This window comes from Globicephala melas, chromosome 14, assembly GCF_963455315.2.
Source record: "Globicephala melas chromosome 14, mGloMel1.2, whole genome shotgun sequence".
Classification (NCBI taxonomy): domain Eukaryota; kingdom Metazoa; phylum Chordata; class Mammalia; order Artiodactyla; family Delphinidae; genus Globicephala; species Globicephala melas.
Window position 1 is genome coordinate 81,137,718 of NC_083327.1, and position 18,977 is coordinate 81,156,694.

The following is an 18,977-nucleotide window of genomic DNA, read 5'->3' on the forward strand; positions in this document are numbered from 1 at the left end:
ACTCTCTGCTTTCTCCATCCCTTCTAAGTCCCACGATCGCCTACCTCGGTCACGATGGAGGAGCCGGGCGTGTCGTACACCCAGCCGTACTGACAGGGGCCCAGAGGCAGAAGGCTGCTGTTGGCGGCCAGGCCGGCCAGCGGGTCCACGCAGCCGAGGGCGCTCTGGTTCCAGTCCACCTCATAGCGGCGGCACTGGCGGGGGAAGGCCTGGCCCTCGGGCCCGGGGCCCGGCACCGTGTAGTTGAGCTCCTCGGCCAGGCTCCAGCCGCATCGACGGCTCAGCTCGGGCACCCCGGGGCTCCGGCAGCGGTGGTCCGGGGTGAAGGCCAGGAAGACGATGCCCACGTAGATGGGGGTGAAGGCGGCAGAGAGCAGAGAGAGGAAGAGAAATGTCTGTTTCTGGAAAAAGTTGAATTCCCCTATGTGTTCTAGGATGTCGTCCATCGTCGGCATTATTCTGGGGAGAGAAGTCCCAGTGCTGTCTCCTGCGCTGCTCAGACGCCACTGAGCAAGGTTGGGCCCAGCTCAGCACAACCCCGACCAAAAGTCAAAGGGTGAGTTTATTTTAGAAAGTGACCAGCCTTTGGTCCAGACCTTAACTGGTCAGACCAACTCCCAGCCATGCACTTCCCCGTCCACGCCGAGATCCCCCGAGCAAGTCACAGGGCAAGATGCTGTATTTATTGTAACATCCCTCCAGTGAGGGGGTCCCTACCTCATGCTGGCGCCACAAACAACCCTTCCTCTGTACCACACGGGAAGAAATCCGAGCACTTTCACGTATCACAGCCCTGTTGATCTTCTGTAGTAAACTGAGTGTCCAGGAAATGAATATATTCATATCTCACTCACACAGCCAACCTTTCAGCTAAGGTGTCGCGGGGAAACGCACACAATGTTGGCCTCGCTTGCTGAGTACGATGCGAATCGTGGTCTCCCGGTCAGAGCTCTTGTCTGGATTCAAGATGGTTTGCAAATTCTATCGTTGTGCTTTTTCTACAAACAGCGGCCAGGGCACGCGGGGTACGTGCTGGGGCTGTTTGTTTTGATTTTTCCAGGATTTTATAATTCTGCTCTTTAAAGAATGACAATTTGGCATTCTTGCCTTTGAACCCTGGAACCCCTTGACCTGTTTGTGAGGCAAGAATAAAATGTTCTCCACACATGTAGGTCAAGTGCAATGCAGGCAGGAGTGGTCTCATTCTGCTGTTTTTTGGTCTTAGTCATTTCTGCCTGTGGTCAGGGGTGGAGGGGCTCTTTAGGATGGTATTGGCTGCGTCCAAACACAAGGGAAACAGGCAAACATCTTTCCTGGTGGGGAAAGGATCCTCACTGCGGTGGGCAGCTGTCACATCAGGAAGGTGGCCTGCTGATATATCTGCATATTAAAATACCAGAAATTTAATCCTGTTTTCTTCTTTTTTTCCATTGGGGTCTGTTTTCCTGTGGGTAGAACAGCATGGGTTGAAAAGTAGTGACCCACAGAAGTCTTCCTCCCCATTGCAGCTGCAAACTTTGTTTTCTTAAAAAAGCAAGAACCAGGGTGCCTCTGGGGACCTTGTCAACCTCTTCTGGGCTCTATCAGGCTCCTGGAGGTTCTCTGCTTGGTGGTAGCAGCGTGGGGGGACTCCTGCTGCCCCCCAGCCCCAGTTTGAGTTCATGGGTTCAGATTCTATAGAACCAGGAGCTGGGGGAGTATTTCTGGCACAGAGTCATGCATGCAATTCTACCTGCTGACTATTCAGTGGGCTAAAACAAAACAAAATAAATGAGAACTGGATTAAATTGCTGACTGTACCAGGACTGGCCAAGGCCAAGTGTGGGCCGTGGTGAGCAGGGGTCTCGGCTTCTGAGATAATAAACTGTCACAGACTAAAAACGCCAGCCCCCGAAAGCTGTGGCTCGTCCCACAGCCATCTTGGGTAGCAGGTAACAGGAAGGATTTCCAGAGAGATGAGGCCACGGCCGGTTCCCTGAATCTGAAGACGAGTTCCGGTTCTTTGCTCTGGAGCTCTCTAGAGGCAGAGAGATTTTTCAAATAAAGATGAAAAATCATTAATAACATGAAGGACAGATAAATAATGCCAACTAGCAAAAAGATATGGTGATATCAAGCAAGAAAAACATACCTTTAACTTCCATTTCCAGGAAAATGGAATAGATGGCCTTCTCCTTTTTCTTCCCGCTGAGCACAACTAAAACCCCAGCATGCTGCATATAAGACAATTGCCAGGACACACTGAAGAGTGGAGACAAGGAAGACTGGGCGGGGACCTCTGGGCCCAGAGAGTGACACAGTGGGCAGTTTTCCTGCTCACAACCCACACTGGGTGCTGGAGAAGCAGCAAGCCAGAAATACCAGTGGTCCCAACAAAATACCATCAAAAGTCCCAACGAAAGCCTGCTCTCTCGAGAGTCCCAGGGATAAGCTGAAGCTTTTCAGTGACCCTAATGGATGTCTCGTTCCTCTTTTCTTAAGGTTTTTTCTTTTTTATCAGTCTCTTGTTAGCCCCAAATCACATTGTCTCTTAAAATAATCCCATAGCTCCGTAAGACGAGACACTGCCTTGAGAGTTGCTGTCTGCGATTCCGCAGTGTGATTTTGTCCCCTGAACAAGGTTGCTGAGCACCCTGGACATTATTCCCCAGTTGGAAACAATCGGCAGGACCAGGTATCACCTCATCCCACCTGCACCCTGGATTTGACTCGTTGAAACGGTCCACTTCAAGACACCAGATCTTCAATGCCATCAGCAAGAGAGCACCAGGTGAGGGGCAAGAAGAGTGTCGTTTGCCAGGGAGAAGTGATGTTGAAACTCACTGTGAATTACTTACAGTAAATGATCAGATAAGGAGAAGGCAAGACCTCAGATCACTTACGGCAATCGGTTGCCTGGTCATTTGACACTTTTGCATTGAAATACCAGCACAGGAGCAAAGCCCACAGCACGGCCACAATAAAACCCATCCTCCTGAGGTGACAGACCCTACAGCAAAGCCGCACAGGCGGTGAGTGAAAAACCCCAGAGAGGGAGGGGATGGAGCGGAGGGGAACCTCCAGGCTTACAACCTGAGTCTGGTCTCCTGTGCACCGACCACTTCCTTTGTGGGGCCGCTTACACACTCAGGAGTGTGGCGAGAGGCTAATCTGATCCAATGCTGAACGATCACTTCATCCATATAATCGGATGATTCATTGTAATGAGCGTTGGAAGTATTTCTCAATCTTTTATCAGGTTCTTTTGTAATGTAAATAAATATTGTCCCCAGATGCTATGTTCTGGAAGCACCAAGGAAGGCCAGTTGTGCCCAGGCTGACTTCTGAGCTCTCCCCACCGGAGGACAGGTGGGCAGCTAGAACTTTGAGTCCCACCCAGGAACAAGCTAGCGTTTAGGCGGTAGACACATGACTTAGAGAAAAAGTACGATGTGGCCTCCGGTCAGTGGCGCCCCGTACGTAGGAAAGCTGGAGCCCACCTGAGACCAGGATGACTGGAAGCAGGTTGTCTCAAGGTGGGGAGGGCTGTGTGTTCTCCAGGCAAGTCACAGGGGTAATGGCAGCAGACCGGGCGGATCAGGAAGGGAGAGTCCACACAACCAGAGTGCGCCCAGCCTTGCCCTAGAGCATCCGTGAGACTGGGCTGGCTCCTAACTTGTAAGCTGTTGACTATACTCGAGTCAGAGAGCTGACGAGCGGGAACGCTCAGGACCCCCAGTGCCGTGGCTCCCTGCCGCCAGCCTCACCCACAAGACATTCCTTACCCCCCTCCCTTCCGCCTTCTCCCTCCTCGCTCTCCCTGCCCCATCCTGCACTGGCCTCGGTCCTCCTCAGTGCCCTGCTGCCCACCTGCGTATATTGGCCACAGCGGCAGGAGATCTGCTTTGACCCAGAATCATGAACTTGTAGAACCTCTGGATAGAGGGACCTCAGAGGACATCAGAACTGACACTTTGATATCTCAGAAACATCTGTCCCACATGGTTTCACACACACGTCCTGTGCAGGTGAGCCCACTCCACTGTTAGGCATTACTGATTGCTGGAAAGATCTTCCTCATCACGCATCAGGAGTCGGCTTCCAGAATCTTCCACGCACTTGGACATTATTCTTTCTTTTGGGGTCAGATAGGTTAGGTTAAAACCTTCTTACACAGAAATTCTTGTATTGGAAGATGGCTTTCTTTGACCTCAGAATCTTCTCTTTCCAGAGTAAACATCCCCCGCTCCGCAGGTGACAGGTGTTCTATTCTCCTCACCACCAGGGACGATCCTGATGTGTGCTCTGGTTTCCCCTTAACTTGCAGAGTCCGGGTCCCAGAGCACCACTCCAGGTGGGGTTCCCCTGGGTGCTGGAGAGCTGGATGCTACCCTCTCAAGCCGGGGTGGGCCGACACCAGCAGACAGGCAGCTCCTCCGTCAACGTGCTGCAGTTACCATCCCGCGGAGGAAGGGCTGATCGGCTCTCCCTGGGCTTCCTTCATCGATGAAATCTCTTATCTTGTTTATCCTTATTGGTTCTGCTTTCCCCACAAAATGGTGGTCCTGTTCTTATTCCCTTTAAGCCAGGAAGGTGGAGTTAGACTGGCCATGACATCAAGGTGGCTTCTTAGAAGGGGCAGGAACGAGGGGGGTGACTGAGGTTTTGGGGGTCCCTCCTTCCTGTAGCACCTTCTCTCTCCTCTTAGCTCAGCTCTCGGCAGCTCTGGGGGCCCCAAAAGGCCTGAACGCTGCATGTTAAAATACAAGACACGTGCCTGATACCAAACCACGAGGCAGCCTGGCTGACTTTGCAGGTTTCATTTGAAGAGCTTCAGGGAAAAGTAATGTCTAAAACACTCAGGCAGTTAACAACTACAGTTTCCTTCTTCACAGACACCACTTGTCTTTAAAGACTGCTATTTCCTATGTAAATAGTGCAGAGAATTTGGTTTTGGCCTTTGGTTTCTGAGTCGGGGTGAGCCTGCAGCTCGGACAGGCCCCGAGCTCTCTAATCTGGTAGCTCGATTTTTATGTGGTTTTGTTTGCCAAAGCAAACTCCGTATTAATGTCCAAATATTGGGTTGGCCAAAAAGTGCCTTCAGTTTTCAGTAAAAATAAAAGGCACATTCTTCATTTTCACCAAGAACTTTATTGAACAATGTATTCACCCTTTTGTTCCACTACCTTCAGCCATTTTTCAGGCAACTTCATAATCCCATCTTCCTAACACTTTTTATCTTTTTGAGCAAAGAACTGTTCCAGGTGCCTTTTATAGTCTTCCAGGGAATTGAAATTTTTTCCATTAAGAGGATTTTGTAAAGACCTAAATAAATGGAAATCCTAAGGATTTCCATCCAGGAAAATCCTGGATTTCCATCCAGGAAAATCCATCCATCCAATCCAGGATTTCACCAAATCCTGTTTGGTGAAAATGGTGGATAAATCAGAAGTCCCCAGCCAAGCTGTAACAGTCTTTGCCTGGTCGTCAAAGAAACATGTGGTCTTGTGTTATCCTTATGGAAGATTATGCGTTTTCTGTTGACTCATTCTGGACACTTTTCTTCGAGTCCTGCTTTCAGTTGGTCTAACTGGGAGCCGTGCTTGTTGGAATTAATTGCTTGGTTTTCCGGAAGGAGCTCATAATAGAGGACTCCTAATCCCACCATATATACAACTTCACCTTCTTTGGATGAAGACCGGCCTTTGGCGTGGCTGGTGGTGGTTCATTTCACTCGCCCCAGCATCTCTTCCATTCCACACTATTGTACAGTATCTGCTTTTCATCGTCCGTCACAATTTGTTTTAAAAACAGAGCCTTTTCATTACATTGAATTGCATGCAGAAATATGGTCAAGAAGGTTTTTTTTGCTTAATTTATGTGGAACCCAAACATCAAAGCAATGAACATAACCAAGCTGGTGCAGATGATTTTCAGCTCTTCATTTGGGTATTTTGAGTCTGTCGGCTATATCCCTTGTGGTATAACATTGATTGTTCTCAATTAATGTCTCGATTTGATTGTGATCAACTGGTCTACCGAACCGTGGAGCATCGTCCAGCAAGAAATCTCCTGCACAAAACTTCGCAAATCACTTTTGACACATTTGATCAGTCACAGCACCTTCTCCGTACACTGCACAAATCTTTTTTTGTGTTTTGGTTGCATTTCTACCTTTCTTGAAATAACAAAGCATAATATGCCCAAAATGTTGCTTTTTTTCTTCCATCTTCAATATTAAAATGGCTATACAAAAATTCACCGGTTTTGATGTCTTTTTTTAAATGCACGCTGATATGACAGCTGTCACATACTATCTAACAAAATTGTTTTGAATGAACTTAAAGACAACCGAGTGCTACTAGACCCATCTTATGGAAACAAACAAACAAACCTTTTGGCCAACCCAATACAATCGAACTTTCATGGGCATTTAACCAAGACCCAGGAGCGAGTCAACTTGATTGGATTGCTTTCTTCAAAGGGATAGTGAACCTGGTCTGGCTAGAAGGCACACCTTTTAATGTTACATGGGTGCCACTGGAGAGCGAGAAGAGAAAAATCTCTAAGAATTTTCATTTCCATAATTCTCAGCTTTTTTTTTTTTTTTGAAGTTTGGATTAGTGATCAATTTCCTCCTCAACTGACTTATTATTTGTTTTTTTTCTTTTTTTTTCAGTTGCATTGGGTCTTTGTTGCTGTGCGCGGGCTTTCTCTAGTTGCAGCGAGCGGGAGATACTCTGTTGTGGTGTGCAGGCTTCTCATTGCTGTGGCCTCTCTTGTTGCTGAGCGCGGGCTCTAGGTGCACGGGCTTCAGTAGTTGTGGCTCGCAGGCTCTAGAGCACAGGCTCAGTAGTTGTGGCGCACAGGCTTAGTTGCTCTGCGGCATGTGGGATCTTCCCGGACCAGGGATTGAACCTGTGTCCCCTGCATTGGCAGGTGGATTCCCAACCATTGTGCCACTAGGGAAGCCCCCGAGTTATTATTTCTTAAGACCACTTATCCAGAGCACTGAGGGTAACACTGCCTGTCATCCTCTCGTATGCTTACGAGGTGGGGATTTCCACACAGGTATGTGTGCCAGAGTCGAAGGGAATAAATAATGCTGATGTCAATTAATCCCAAGCTGACTTTTTAAAAAAAAGTGTCAGAAACAGAGCTTTTAATTCACAGCAAAGCCGTAAGCTTTGTTGTGCCTGAGGTTCAAAGAACTCTGGTTAGAGAGGACAGGCCCAGGACGTCTTAACTTTCTTGTCACTTCAGCTCAGAGCAGGGGTGCAGCAGATAAAAGGGAGGGGCATCTCCTTGGAAAAACTGCTGATTCCAGATCGGGGGAGTAAATCAACATGATGAGCTGGGACATCCTGTCAGGCCGGAAAATAAGAGAGTACTGGTCATGCCGAAAGGGCAAAGGAACCCCGTAAAGATGCTCCCTTTGACCTACAACATGACAATTGGGGCACCAACAAGAATCGTAACTGCAATGCATTGAAACACATGTGTATTTTAAAAATCTATTGGTTCATAATGATTTTTTTAATCTCATGAAATAATCTAGGCATCAATCTTTAATACACTCTAAATTTGTCAGGTGAAATGACGATGAGAAATTCTATATTGGAGGGGTAAGGCTGACACCACCTAAATTTCCCCATCCATAAATAGAAGGGAACAGACTAAGTCTCTAGGGATCCTTTAAACATCATAATTTAAGGACTTAGTGATTTGCTAGTTGTAACTCCAAAGTCTTCTGTGTCATGCACAAAGACCCTCATAACACTTAGTATGCTACAGATCTACCACCACAGCGTAAACACGTATAAACTCTCCCCTCTTTCTCTCAACCTTGCACATTAATACAGGTAGAGCCAAGCTGGGCTGTGTGAGGTATATGGTTCCTGGATCAACTACTATCTATGTCCTTTTCATCTCTTTGGGTTACGACCCTCATTTATTAAGAGAAAAGTTATCAAGTACATCTCCAACAGAATTAATTCCTCTAGAAATTCTTCATCTTCCCAAGAAAGACAACTTCAAGTAGAAGATGAAGGAAAGGCTTGTCGACTTCTGGTTGAAATGAAAGATGATGGCAAGTGATCAAAGTGTCGTTTATATTTGAGATTTCCTCAAGATCGAGTCTCAGAATTTAGGTTCCTTTGATTCAGGAATAGAAAGAACAGACAGCTTAAGGTCGTGGTTTTCATAGGACTGGAAGTAAACTGGGGGACCTACAAGCCATATTTATTTACCCAGAGCACGCAGGAAAGGAACACAGCGTGAAGAAAATCGTGTATAACCGAGAATTAAATTGAAGAATTTACCTCTTTTCTTCATATGAATTTTAGAGGGTGAAATAATTCATTTTTAGAGGAAAAAATTCATCTGTGCTAAAAGCTAAAATAAACAAGTGTGGAAATGAACAAAAACCATGCAATTGAGGACAAAAAAAAAGGCTCTCTATTCAGAGCTAGCTGTACCAAGGGAGTCAGCCCCTTGCATTTTGGCAGAGACCCAAGGGCAGGCAGAGGAGTGGGAAGCCTTCTTAGTGGAGAAAGGCACAGCTCCGGGCATGCCCTGATGGAGGCTGCGGGAACGGGGAAGCTGGAGGCAGCTGACCAGAAGCAGGGCACCGTGTGATGGGTTAGGGCTGCAGATTTCATTTTCTGTCGTGGGTCCTAAACAGAGATGCCATCGGTTATTAATCAAGTTCTGGTTGTTTTGGTTCAGCTGCTGCAGGCTGTTATTTGGCTCCCCGAACTGACGGCTGAAGAAGTTCTGTCTTTATACAGTCTGGCCACTACTGTGTGTATGTTCCGTCTCTCACAAGCTAGTCATGTGTCTGAAGAAGCTTTAACTACTCTCTGCAAAGAAAGCAAACCACACCTTTTAATGCTACATGGGTGCTTGGTCGGAGACATAACAGCATGATGGGAACAGTCCCGCAGAATGATAAGACATGACATCACGTTTGGGGGTGTGGTCTCGGAGCAGGGAGAATTTGCCCTGTAGGCCACTCTCTTCCAGAATCTCCTAGGCTAGGTCTCTGAGACTGTAGTAACGCCATCAGCAAGCAGACTTACCTGGTCAGAGAACAACAGCTCCACCAACGTGAGGGGAGAAGTCTCGTAGGAGTTCTTATTCAAGAAGATTCTCTAGTTTTCCTTCAAATATATTTCTGCTCCATTCTCTTGGCTGTCTGTCAAGTGGACTCTTCATAAGTAAGCTGGAGTTTTTCATTCTTTCCTCCATTTCTTTTAACTTTTGCCTACATTTTCCGTCTCTTTATTTCTCTGTGTTGAGGTCTCTGTTATGTTCCCAGATGTATTTCTCCTCTGCTGTGCTTACCCTGCAGTTTAATTTGTCTGAGGCATTTTATTTAAATGGCTGAATTTCTATTTGGCGGCTTTTCAATCTCCTTGGTTTTTTTTTTTTAATGTAATTCTGTATTCTTGCACCACACAATCAAATACTTCCTTTCCATACTTTTAAAACCTTTAAAACTGTAAAAGTCTACTCATTTAAAAATATTTTTTAGATTTCCTTATTTTTGTGTTTCTGGGAGTGAATTTTCTCCAACCCTTAGCTTTATTGGGGAGCTCAGTTTCAGCTGCTCATCACCTCCAGGGCTTGTATCCATGACTTCTGTTCTTCCTTAGCCGTAAACCCCAGCACCAAGGGGTTTATGGCATTCCGTGGACTCAACTCATGCTGAATCTCAAGGACCACCTCTCCGATTCTGAGTTCCTTCTATGACTCTAGCCTCTAGGGAGATCCCTTTCTTGCTTTGGAGCTTGGCTCTCTAACCGGCAATGGTGCTATCCAGCATATCCCTGTGTAGGAGCATCATGGAGGAGATCTACTAAGTCTGCCATGTTGGCCAGTGTCAACTAATATTTATGATGTGTCTACTGTATACCTCCTGTAGCTAGGTGATGGGGATGACAAATGAGCAAGGCACAGGCCTTTTCTTCAGGGAACCTAGAGTCCAGAGGGCCAGAGAGACAGATGAAACATTTATAATAAAATACAAGAATTTCAATGCTGCATGGGATTCTATAGAAACACCAAGGAGGGTGCATCTGACTCAGGCTTTAGGAAAGGTTGGGAGTCTGTGAAGAAGTGCATGTCCTTCTAAACAAAGGCTCTATTGGAAAAAATGGTTTTGTAGGGAAAAGGTTTTTGGCTTTATTTTATTTTAAAAATCTGTGCGTGGGCCCAACAATGACAGTCATACGCTGAAGTCCTTGCCTCGCTGGTTCCCACAGTTTAGGACTTTCCCAAGCTTCATGTTTCTTTCAACACCAGAGACATTATTTGATGAATCATCTATTCAGCAAACAGCATCCAAACAGCTATTAAGGTAGCTGCTCAAAAGATTAATTTTACTGCTGGGACATAGACGATACCCTGGAAAGATGTGGAATCATTGTCAACTGCCATTGTAACTATTGATTAGGAGGCTGTTCCCAATGACTTGGGAGCCTTTATTCTATTGTTGCTTTTTTTAAGCATTAAAAAAGTGCTACTTATCTGCATATTTTTGGTAACATATGAAAATTATTACTTATATTGAAGATAAATAATCTGGGACAACTTAAAAACAAGGGATCTGGAATGGAAGAAATATAATGAACTATTTATAGACCCATAAGATGTTTGAGCTACATATCGCCTTGTTGGAAATCCAGTCCGATCTAATGGAAACCAGGTTTCTCACATAGCAGCATCACTGGTCTCTACTCCCTAGATGCCAGTAGCACCCCTCCCACTCCAAGTCATGACCAAATGTCCCCGACGTTGCTAAATGTCCCCAGATGAGAACTACTGGTCCACACCCTTTCTTTTAGAGATGAGAAGTGGAGGCCCTGAGAGAAAATGATGTTATGCTACACAGCTAGTTAGAGACAGTCCCTGCAATAGCATCCCTGGTCTCCTGCTGCCTCTTCTCGGGCTCTTTCACAGAAACTGCAGTAAAACCTCCAGGCTAGTATTAGTTGACTGCTCAGTCCTGCTTGCAAGAGAGGCCTGGGCTCAGACCCTCAAAATAATGTAGCTTCTACTGACTCCAGCTTGGCAAGCTTGTACTCTTTGAGTCGTCCCCAATGCACTTAAGAACCAAGATTTTTGGGAAATTTCAATGATACTCATTGAGCTGATTCTAAGTAACCAACATGTTCCTTCCAAGCTCACATTCTCTTTTTAAGAAAGTACCTATTTCTCTCTCCATCTCCTTCACCTGTGAAAAAATAAATGCCTTGAGCCAAGCCCAGAGGATTGCGTGTTTGATCATTTTCCATGGTGCTGGTGATTGGATGACCATATGCTTGCCAAACGGTAAGCAAATCCTTACACAGCTTTTGTTCATTTCATAATTGGTTGTAATATATGCAAAGTTAAAGTTCACTTCTTGAAAACATCCAGTTTTACCTGGGATCTTTTCTTCTGGTCAGTACATTCAGATACCTAAGGAAAAAACCAGATAATCCAGTTTGAAACCCTGTGGTCCCATTTTTTAGCCTCTTATTCACCATGTTGACAAATAAGTGAGACAGCAGAGGGTGAGTGAAACCAGGGCCCAGAATGTTCTTCCTTGGGGACTGAACCACCATGACTCAGCCCTTCCTGGCTGGTGAGATGCTCCCTTAATTACAGGTTGCTTGGGGTCACTGGCAGGCCTGGCTTGGATTCTGACTCTGCAGAGCTGTTGTCTTTGAAGTCTAGCAGCTTGTGGTTGGAAAAGACCACCCGAGCCAGAAAACGGCCAGTGAAATTCAAGCTCAACTCCAATTTATGTCAGTGTGCCAGTGACGACATTCACAAGTCTCCCTCGGCACTGCTGAGCATCTGATGGGGAAAATCCTTGCCGACAGCCAGTGCCAGCAGCCACAGCAGGTGCTGCTTCTTGCTCGTTGTTGAAATGCCCACAGCTCTGGGAGATGGCTCAGGAATGCTGCTGACGCCACCCGAGAGCTCAGCACCTCTACTTGCTTACGCTGCCACTCTGCCAGTTGGTAAGAGGAATATGTTTCCGTACTGGGAGACGTCCTCATGGTACCAGGTGATGAATTTTGAGTTGGCTTTTGTGCAGGAGCCAGAGATATCCACAGTCAGATTGAAAACTGGGGGTGGAAGATAATCGGGTCAGTGCTTCATGGTCAGGGCGCGTGGAGGCCCTACATACCACTGATCTCTTTCCCCTGAATTACTACATCTTCTGCATTGTGAACTGAATCTTTCTGTGATTAAGTCCAAGTAGGCAAGGACTATCTCCTGGTCCCTTTTCGTGCACAGCACTATGCTGGATGTGGCAGCATGGGATAGCAGAACGAGCACTGACCAAGGAGGGTCTAAAGATCACGAGTCAGGGTCCTTCAAGATGGCAGAAGAGTAAGATGTGGAGATCACCTTCCTCCCCACAAATACATCAAAAATACATGTACATAGTGGGGCTTCCCTAGTGGTGCAGTGGTTAAGAATCCACCTGCCAGTGCAGGGGACATGGTTTTGAGCCCTGGTCTGGGAAGATCCCACATGCCATGGATCAACTAAGCCCGCATGCCACAACTTCTGAGCCTGCGTGCCGCAACTACTGAAGCCCGTGCACCTAGAGCCCGTGCTCCGCAACAAGAGAAGCCACTGCAATGAGAGGTCCATGCACCACAACGAAGAGTAGCCCCCGCTCTCCACAACTAGAGAAAGCCCGCTCGCAGCAACAAAGACCCAATGCAGTCAAAAATAAAATAAATTAAATAAATAAATTTAAAAAAATTACATCTACTTGTGGAACAACTCCTACAGAACACCTACTGAATGCTGGCAGAAGAACTCAGACATCCCAAAAGGCAAGAAAACCCCCAAGTACCTGGGCAGGGCAAAAGAAAAAACAGAGACAAAAGAATAGGGACAGGACCTGCGCCTCTGGGAGGGAGCTGGGAAGGAGGAAATGTTTCCACACACTAGGAAGCCCCTTCGTGGGCGGAGACTGCGGGTGGCAGAGAGGGAAGCTTCAGAGCCACGGAGGAGAGCGCAGCAACAGGGGTACAGAGGGCAAAGTGGAGGGATTCCCACACAGAGGATCGGTGCTGACCAGCACTCACAAGCCCGAGAGGCTTGTCTGCTCTCCTGCCGGGGCGGGTGGGGGCTGGGAGCTGAGGCTCCGGCTTCGGAGGTCGGATCCCAGGGAGAGGACTGGGGTTGGCTGTGTGAACACAGCCTGAGGGGGCTAGTGCACCACAGCTAGCTGGGAGGGAGTCCGGGAAAATGTCTGGAGCTGCTGAAGAGGCAAGAGACCATTGTTTTGGGGTGCGCGAGGAGAGGGGGTTCAGAGCACCGCCTAAATGAGCTCCAGAGATGGGCGTGAACCACGGCTATCATATCAGATCACAGAGATGGGCATGAAATGCTAACGCTGCCGCCACTGCAAGCAAGAATCCTGTGTGCAAGCACAGGTCACTACCCACACCTCCCCAGGAGCCTGTGCAGCCCGCCACTGCCAGGGTCCCGAGATCCAGGGACAGCTTCCCAGGGAGAACACATGGTGTGCCTCAGGCTGTTGCAATGTCAAGCCAGCCTCTGCCGCTGCAGGCTCGCCCCACATTCCAATTATGACTACTGTAGCCCTCCCTCTCCCTGGCCTGAGTGAGCAAGAGAGCCCTAATCAGCTGCTGCTTTAACCCCCTCCTGTCTGGGTGGGAACATCCAGAAGAAATCATAAAGATCAAATCAGGGCTTCCTTGGTGGTGCAGTGGTTAAGAATCTGCCTGCCAATGCAAGGGACACAGTTTCGTGCCCTGGCCCAGGAAGATACCACATGCCACAGAGCAACTAAGCCCATATGCCACAACTACTGAGCCTGAGCTCTAGAGCCCACATGCCACAACTACTGAGCTCACATGCCACAACTATTGAACCCTGCGCACCTAGAGCCAATGATCCACAATGAGAAGCCATGACAATAAGAAGCCCACGCACCACAACGAAGAGTAGCCCCCGCTCACCCCAACTAGAGAAAGCCTGCGCATAGCAACGAAAACCCAACGCAGCCAAAAAAAATTAAAATAATTGATTAGAAAAAAGATCAAATCAGAAATAAATGAAAAAAAATGAATGAAACAGTAGCAAAGATCAACAAAAGTAAAAGCTGGTTCTTTGAGAGGATAAACAAAATTGATAAACCATTAGCCAGACTCATTAAGAAAAAAAGGGAGAAGACTCAAATCAACAGAGTTAGAAATGCAAAAGGAGAAGTAACAACTGACACTGCAGAAATACAAAAGATCATGAGCGATAACTACAAGCAACTCTATGCCAATAAAATGGACAACCTGAAAGAAATGGACAAATTCTTAGAAAAGTACAACCTTCCCAGACTGAACCAGGAAGGAACAGGAAATATGAACAGACCAATCACAAGCACTGAAATTGAAACTGTGATTAAAAATCTTCCAACAATCAAAAGCCCAGAACAAGATGGCTTCTCAGGCAAATTCTATCAAACATTTAGAGAAGAGCTAACACCTATCCTTCTCAAACTCTTCCAAAGTATAGCAGAGGGAGGAACACACCCACACTCATTCTATGAGGCTACCATCACCCTGATACCAAAACCAAAGATGTCACAAAAAAAGAAAACTACAGGCCAATATCACTGATGAACATAGATGTAAAAATCCTCAACAAAATACTAACAAACAGAATCCAACAGCACATTAAAAGGATCATACACCATTATCAAGTGGGGTTTATCCCAGGAATGCAAGGATTCTTTAATATATGCAAATTAATCAATGTGATACACCATATTAACAAACTGAAGGATTAAAACAATTTGATCATCTCAACAGATGCAGAAAAAGCTTTCAACAAAATTCAACAACTATTTATGATAAAAACCCTCCAGAAAGTAGGCATAGAGGGAACCTACCTCAACATAATAAAGGCCATATATGACAAACCCACAGCCAACATTGTTCTCAATGGTGAAAAACTGAAACCGTTTCCTCTAAGATCAGGAACAATACAAGGTTGCCCACTCTCACCACTATTATTCAACATAGTTTTTGAAATTTTAGCCATGGCAATCAGTGAAGAAAAAGAAATAACAGGAATCCAAATCAGAAAAGAAGAAGTAAAACTGTCACTGTTTGCAGATGACATGATACTATACATAGAGAATCCTAAAGATGCTACCAGAAAACTACTATAGCTAATCAATGAATTTGGTAAAGTAGCAGGATACAAAATTAATGCATAGAAGTCTCTTGCATTCCTATACACTAACGATGAAAAATATGAAAGAGAAATTAAGGAAACACTCCCCTTTACCATTGCAACAAAAAGAATAAAATACCTAGGAATAAACCTACCTAAGGAAACAAGAGACCTGTATGCAGAAAACTATAAGACACTGATGTAAGAAATTAAAGATGATACAAACAGATGGAGAGATATACCATGTTCTTGGATTACAAGAATCAACATTGTGAAAATGACTCTACTACCCAAAGCAATCTACAGATTCAATGCAATCCCTATCAAATTACCAATGGCATTTTTCACAGAACTAGAACAAAAAATTTTACAATTTGTATGGAAACACAAAGACTCCGAATAACCAGAGCAATCTTGAGAAAGAAAAATGGAGCTGGAGGAATCAGGCTCCTAGACTTCAGACTACACTACAAAGCTACAGTAATCAAGACAGTATGGTACTGGCACAAAAACAGAAATACAGATCACTGGAACAGGATAGAAAGCCCAGAGGTAAACCCATGCACAACGGTCACCTTATCTTTGATAAAGGAGGCAAGTGTATACAATGGAGAAAAGACAGCCTCTTCAATAAGTGGTGCTGGGAAAAGTGGACAGCTACATGTAAAAGAATGAAATTAGAACACTCCCTAACACCATACACTAAAATAAACTCAAAATGGATTAAAGACCTAAGTGTAAGGCCAGATATTATAAAACTCTTAGAGGACAACACAGGCAGAACACTCTCTGACATAAATCACAGCAAGAGCCTTTTTGACCCACTTCCTAGAGAAATGGAAATAAAAACAAAAATAAACAAATGGGGGACTTCCCTGGTGACGCAGTGGTTAAGAATCCACTTGCCACTGCAGGGGACAGGGGGTGAAGCCCTGGTCCGGGAAGATCCCACATGCCATGGAGCAACTAAGCCCGTGTGCCACAACTAGCAAGCCTGCGCTCTAGAGCCCACGAGCCACAACTACTGAGCCCACATGCCGCAACTACTGAAGCCCATGCACCGAGAGCCTGTGCTCCGCAACAAGAGAAGCTACCTCAATGAGAAGGCCACGCACCGCAACAAAGAGTAGCTCCTGCTCGCCACAACTAGAGAAAGCCTGCGTGCAGCAACAAAGACCCAATGCAGCCAAAAAATAAATTTAAAAATTAAAAACAAACAAACAAAAAAATGGGACCTAATGAAACTTAAAAGCTCTCCCACAGCAAAGGAAACCATAAACAAGACAAAAAGACAACCCTCAGAATGGGAGACAATATTTGCCAATGAAGCAATTGACAAAAAATTAATCTCCAAAATATACAAGCAGCTCATGCAGCTCAATATCAAAAAAGGGCTTCCCTGGTGGCGCAGTGGTTGGGAGTCCGCCTGCCGATGCAGGGGACGCGGGTTCGTGCCCCGGTCCGGGAGGATCCCACATGCCGCGGAGCGGCTGGGCCCGTGAGCCATGGCCGCTGAGCCTGCGCGTCCGGAGCCTGTGCTCCGCAACGGGAGAGGCCACAGCAGTGAGAGGCCCGCGTACCACAAAAAAAAAAAAAAAAAAAAAAAAATCAAACAACCCAATCCAAAAATGGGTGGAAGACCTAAATAGACTTTTCTCCAAAGAAGATATACAAATTGTCAACAAACATATGAAAGGATACTCAACGTCATTAATCATTAAAGAAATGCAAATCAAACCCACAATGAGGTATCACCTCACACTGGTCATAATGGCCATCATCAAAAAATCTACAAACAATAAATGCTGGAGAGGGTGTGGAGAAAAGGGAACCCTCTTGCACTGTTGGTGGGAATGTAAATTGATACAGCCACTGTGGAGAACAGTATGGAGGTTCCTTAAAAAAACTGAAAATAGAGCTACCATATGACCCAGCAATCCGACTACTGGGCATATACCCTGAGAAAACCATAATTCAAAAACAGACATATACCACAATGTTCATTGCAGCACTGTTTACAATAGCCAGGACATGGAAGCAACCTAAGTGTCCATCGACAGATGAATGGATAAAGAAGATGTGGCACATATATACAATGGAATATTACTCAGCCATAAAATGAAATGAAATTGAGTTATTTGTAGTGAGGTGGATGGAGCTAGAGTCTGTCATACAGAGTAAAGTAAGTCAGAAAGAGAAAATCAAATACCGTATGCTAATGCATTTATATGGAATCTAAAAAAAAAATGGTTCTCATGAACCTAGGGGCAGGACAGGAATAAAGACGCAGACATAGAGAATGGACTTGAGGACACCGGGAGGGGGAAGGGTAAGCTGGGACGAAGTGAGAAATTAGCAGTGACATATATACACTACCAGATGTAAAATAGATAGCTAGTGGGAAGCTGCTGCATAGCACAGTGAGATCAGGTTGGTGCTTTGTGACCACCTAGAGGGGTGGGATAGGGAGGGTTGGAGGGAGACGCAAGGGGGGGGGGGATATGGGGATATATGTATACGTATAGCTGATTCACTTTGTTTTAAAGCAGAAACTAACACGACATTGTAAAGCAATTATACTCCAATAAAGATGTTAAAAAAATAAATAAAGATGAGGAGTCCATTCAGACTCTGACAGGTTTATAAGTCTGGGTAAGTAGCTCAGTAGCTGGGGGTCAGGGAGGGGCAGGTGGACAGTAAAGCTCATGTCCTACGAATCCTTGACAGGCAGGGAGTTCGCTCCTGCACCTCCTTTTCTTCCACACCTTAAAGAGCCCCCTGCCCCAGCCTCTGCCTACTGGGCATCAGCAGCTCTGTAGCACCTGGCCAAGCTCTCTGCTTCTTAGGCATCTTCCCCCTCGAAGGTGGCTGCTCTCACCCCCATGCTCCTTCTCTTTGCTGCCCATGTCAGGACCCAGAGATGGTCCAGCTTATTTTTCTCCGCAGCTCTGCTTACCAATTTACAGGGTGGCAGAAGCCACAACTGAATGAATATTAAATTATATAATGCAGAACTTCTTAAAGTTTCCTCCCCGAAAAACACTCTTTTTGCCCAGACTGGATCCATTTTAGTTGCAGCTAAAACCGGACTCTGTCTCTCCCACCCACCCCTCTGTTATTAACCAGAAAGGAGCGTTTCATTTTCAATTTTTTTCTCTAGCAAATTTTTTAATCTTATATTTCTTTGGCTGCTACCAATTTTCAAACAGACAACTAATCAAGTAGCAAGTGAAGTCATTTTAGTTTTAAGCTTGAAATATCTCTATTAACAGCCTTTTTAAAACGGGCTCACATTGTCAACGTTTTGAAAGGAATTTTGAAGCAAGCTTGCAAGCTAAGACTCCTGGCAAGTCCTTTATTCCTGTTGTTCAGGCCAAGAAACCTTAACGTCAGTCTTCACTCCTATTTCTTTTGCACACACAGGTAACCCATTAGCTCCAGCTGGCAAAATGAGCAGAAGCTGACACTTCTCACCACCTTCCCTGCCACCGCCCTGGCCCAAGCCACCATGCTTTCTCACCGGGATTGTGGCGAGGCTCCTCTACCTGGTTTCACTACTTCCCCAGGGCCCTTTACAATCTATTTCCGACCCGGCAAACAAAGGGATACCATTCCTCCTCCACGGCTCTACTTCTTGCTCTAGAATAAGACCTTCGGGTCTCCCCACCTTACCCCACACTCGCGCACACTATCCCCTACTTTCCTCACTGACCCGCTTTCTGCTCTCCAGCGTCCCCTGCAGGACCTTGCTTCAGCTGGAAAACCGACAGAAGTGTACATTAATCTTG

General features: G+C 45.9%; 1 protein-coding gene across 1 annotated transcript in view; it reads right to left on the minus strand.

Annotated features, from left to right (window-relative positions):
* SLC22A2 (solute carrier family 22 member 2) overlaps nt 1-455 on the minus strand; it is a 29,449-nt gene extending 28,994 nt beyond the window's left edge. Inside the window, exon 1 of the mRNA XM_030852847.2 lies at nt 45-455. Within this exon, the coding sequence (XP_030708707.2) occupies nt 45-455 (411 nt within the window). The remainder of the gene's footprint in view (nt 1-44) is intronic.
* Nucleotides 456-18,977: the final 18,522 nt, after the last annotated feature.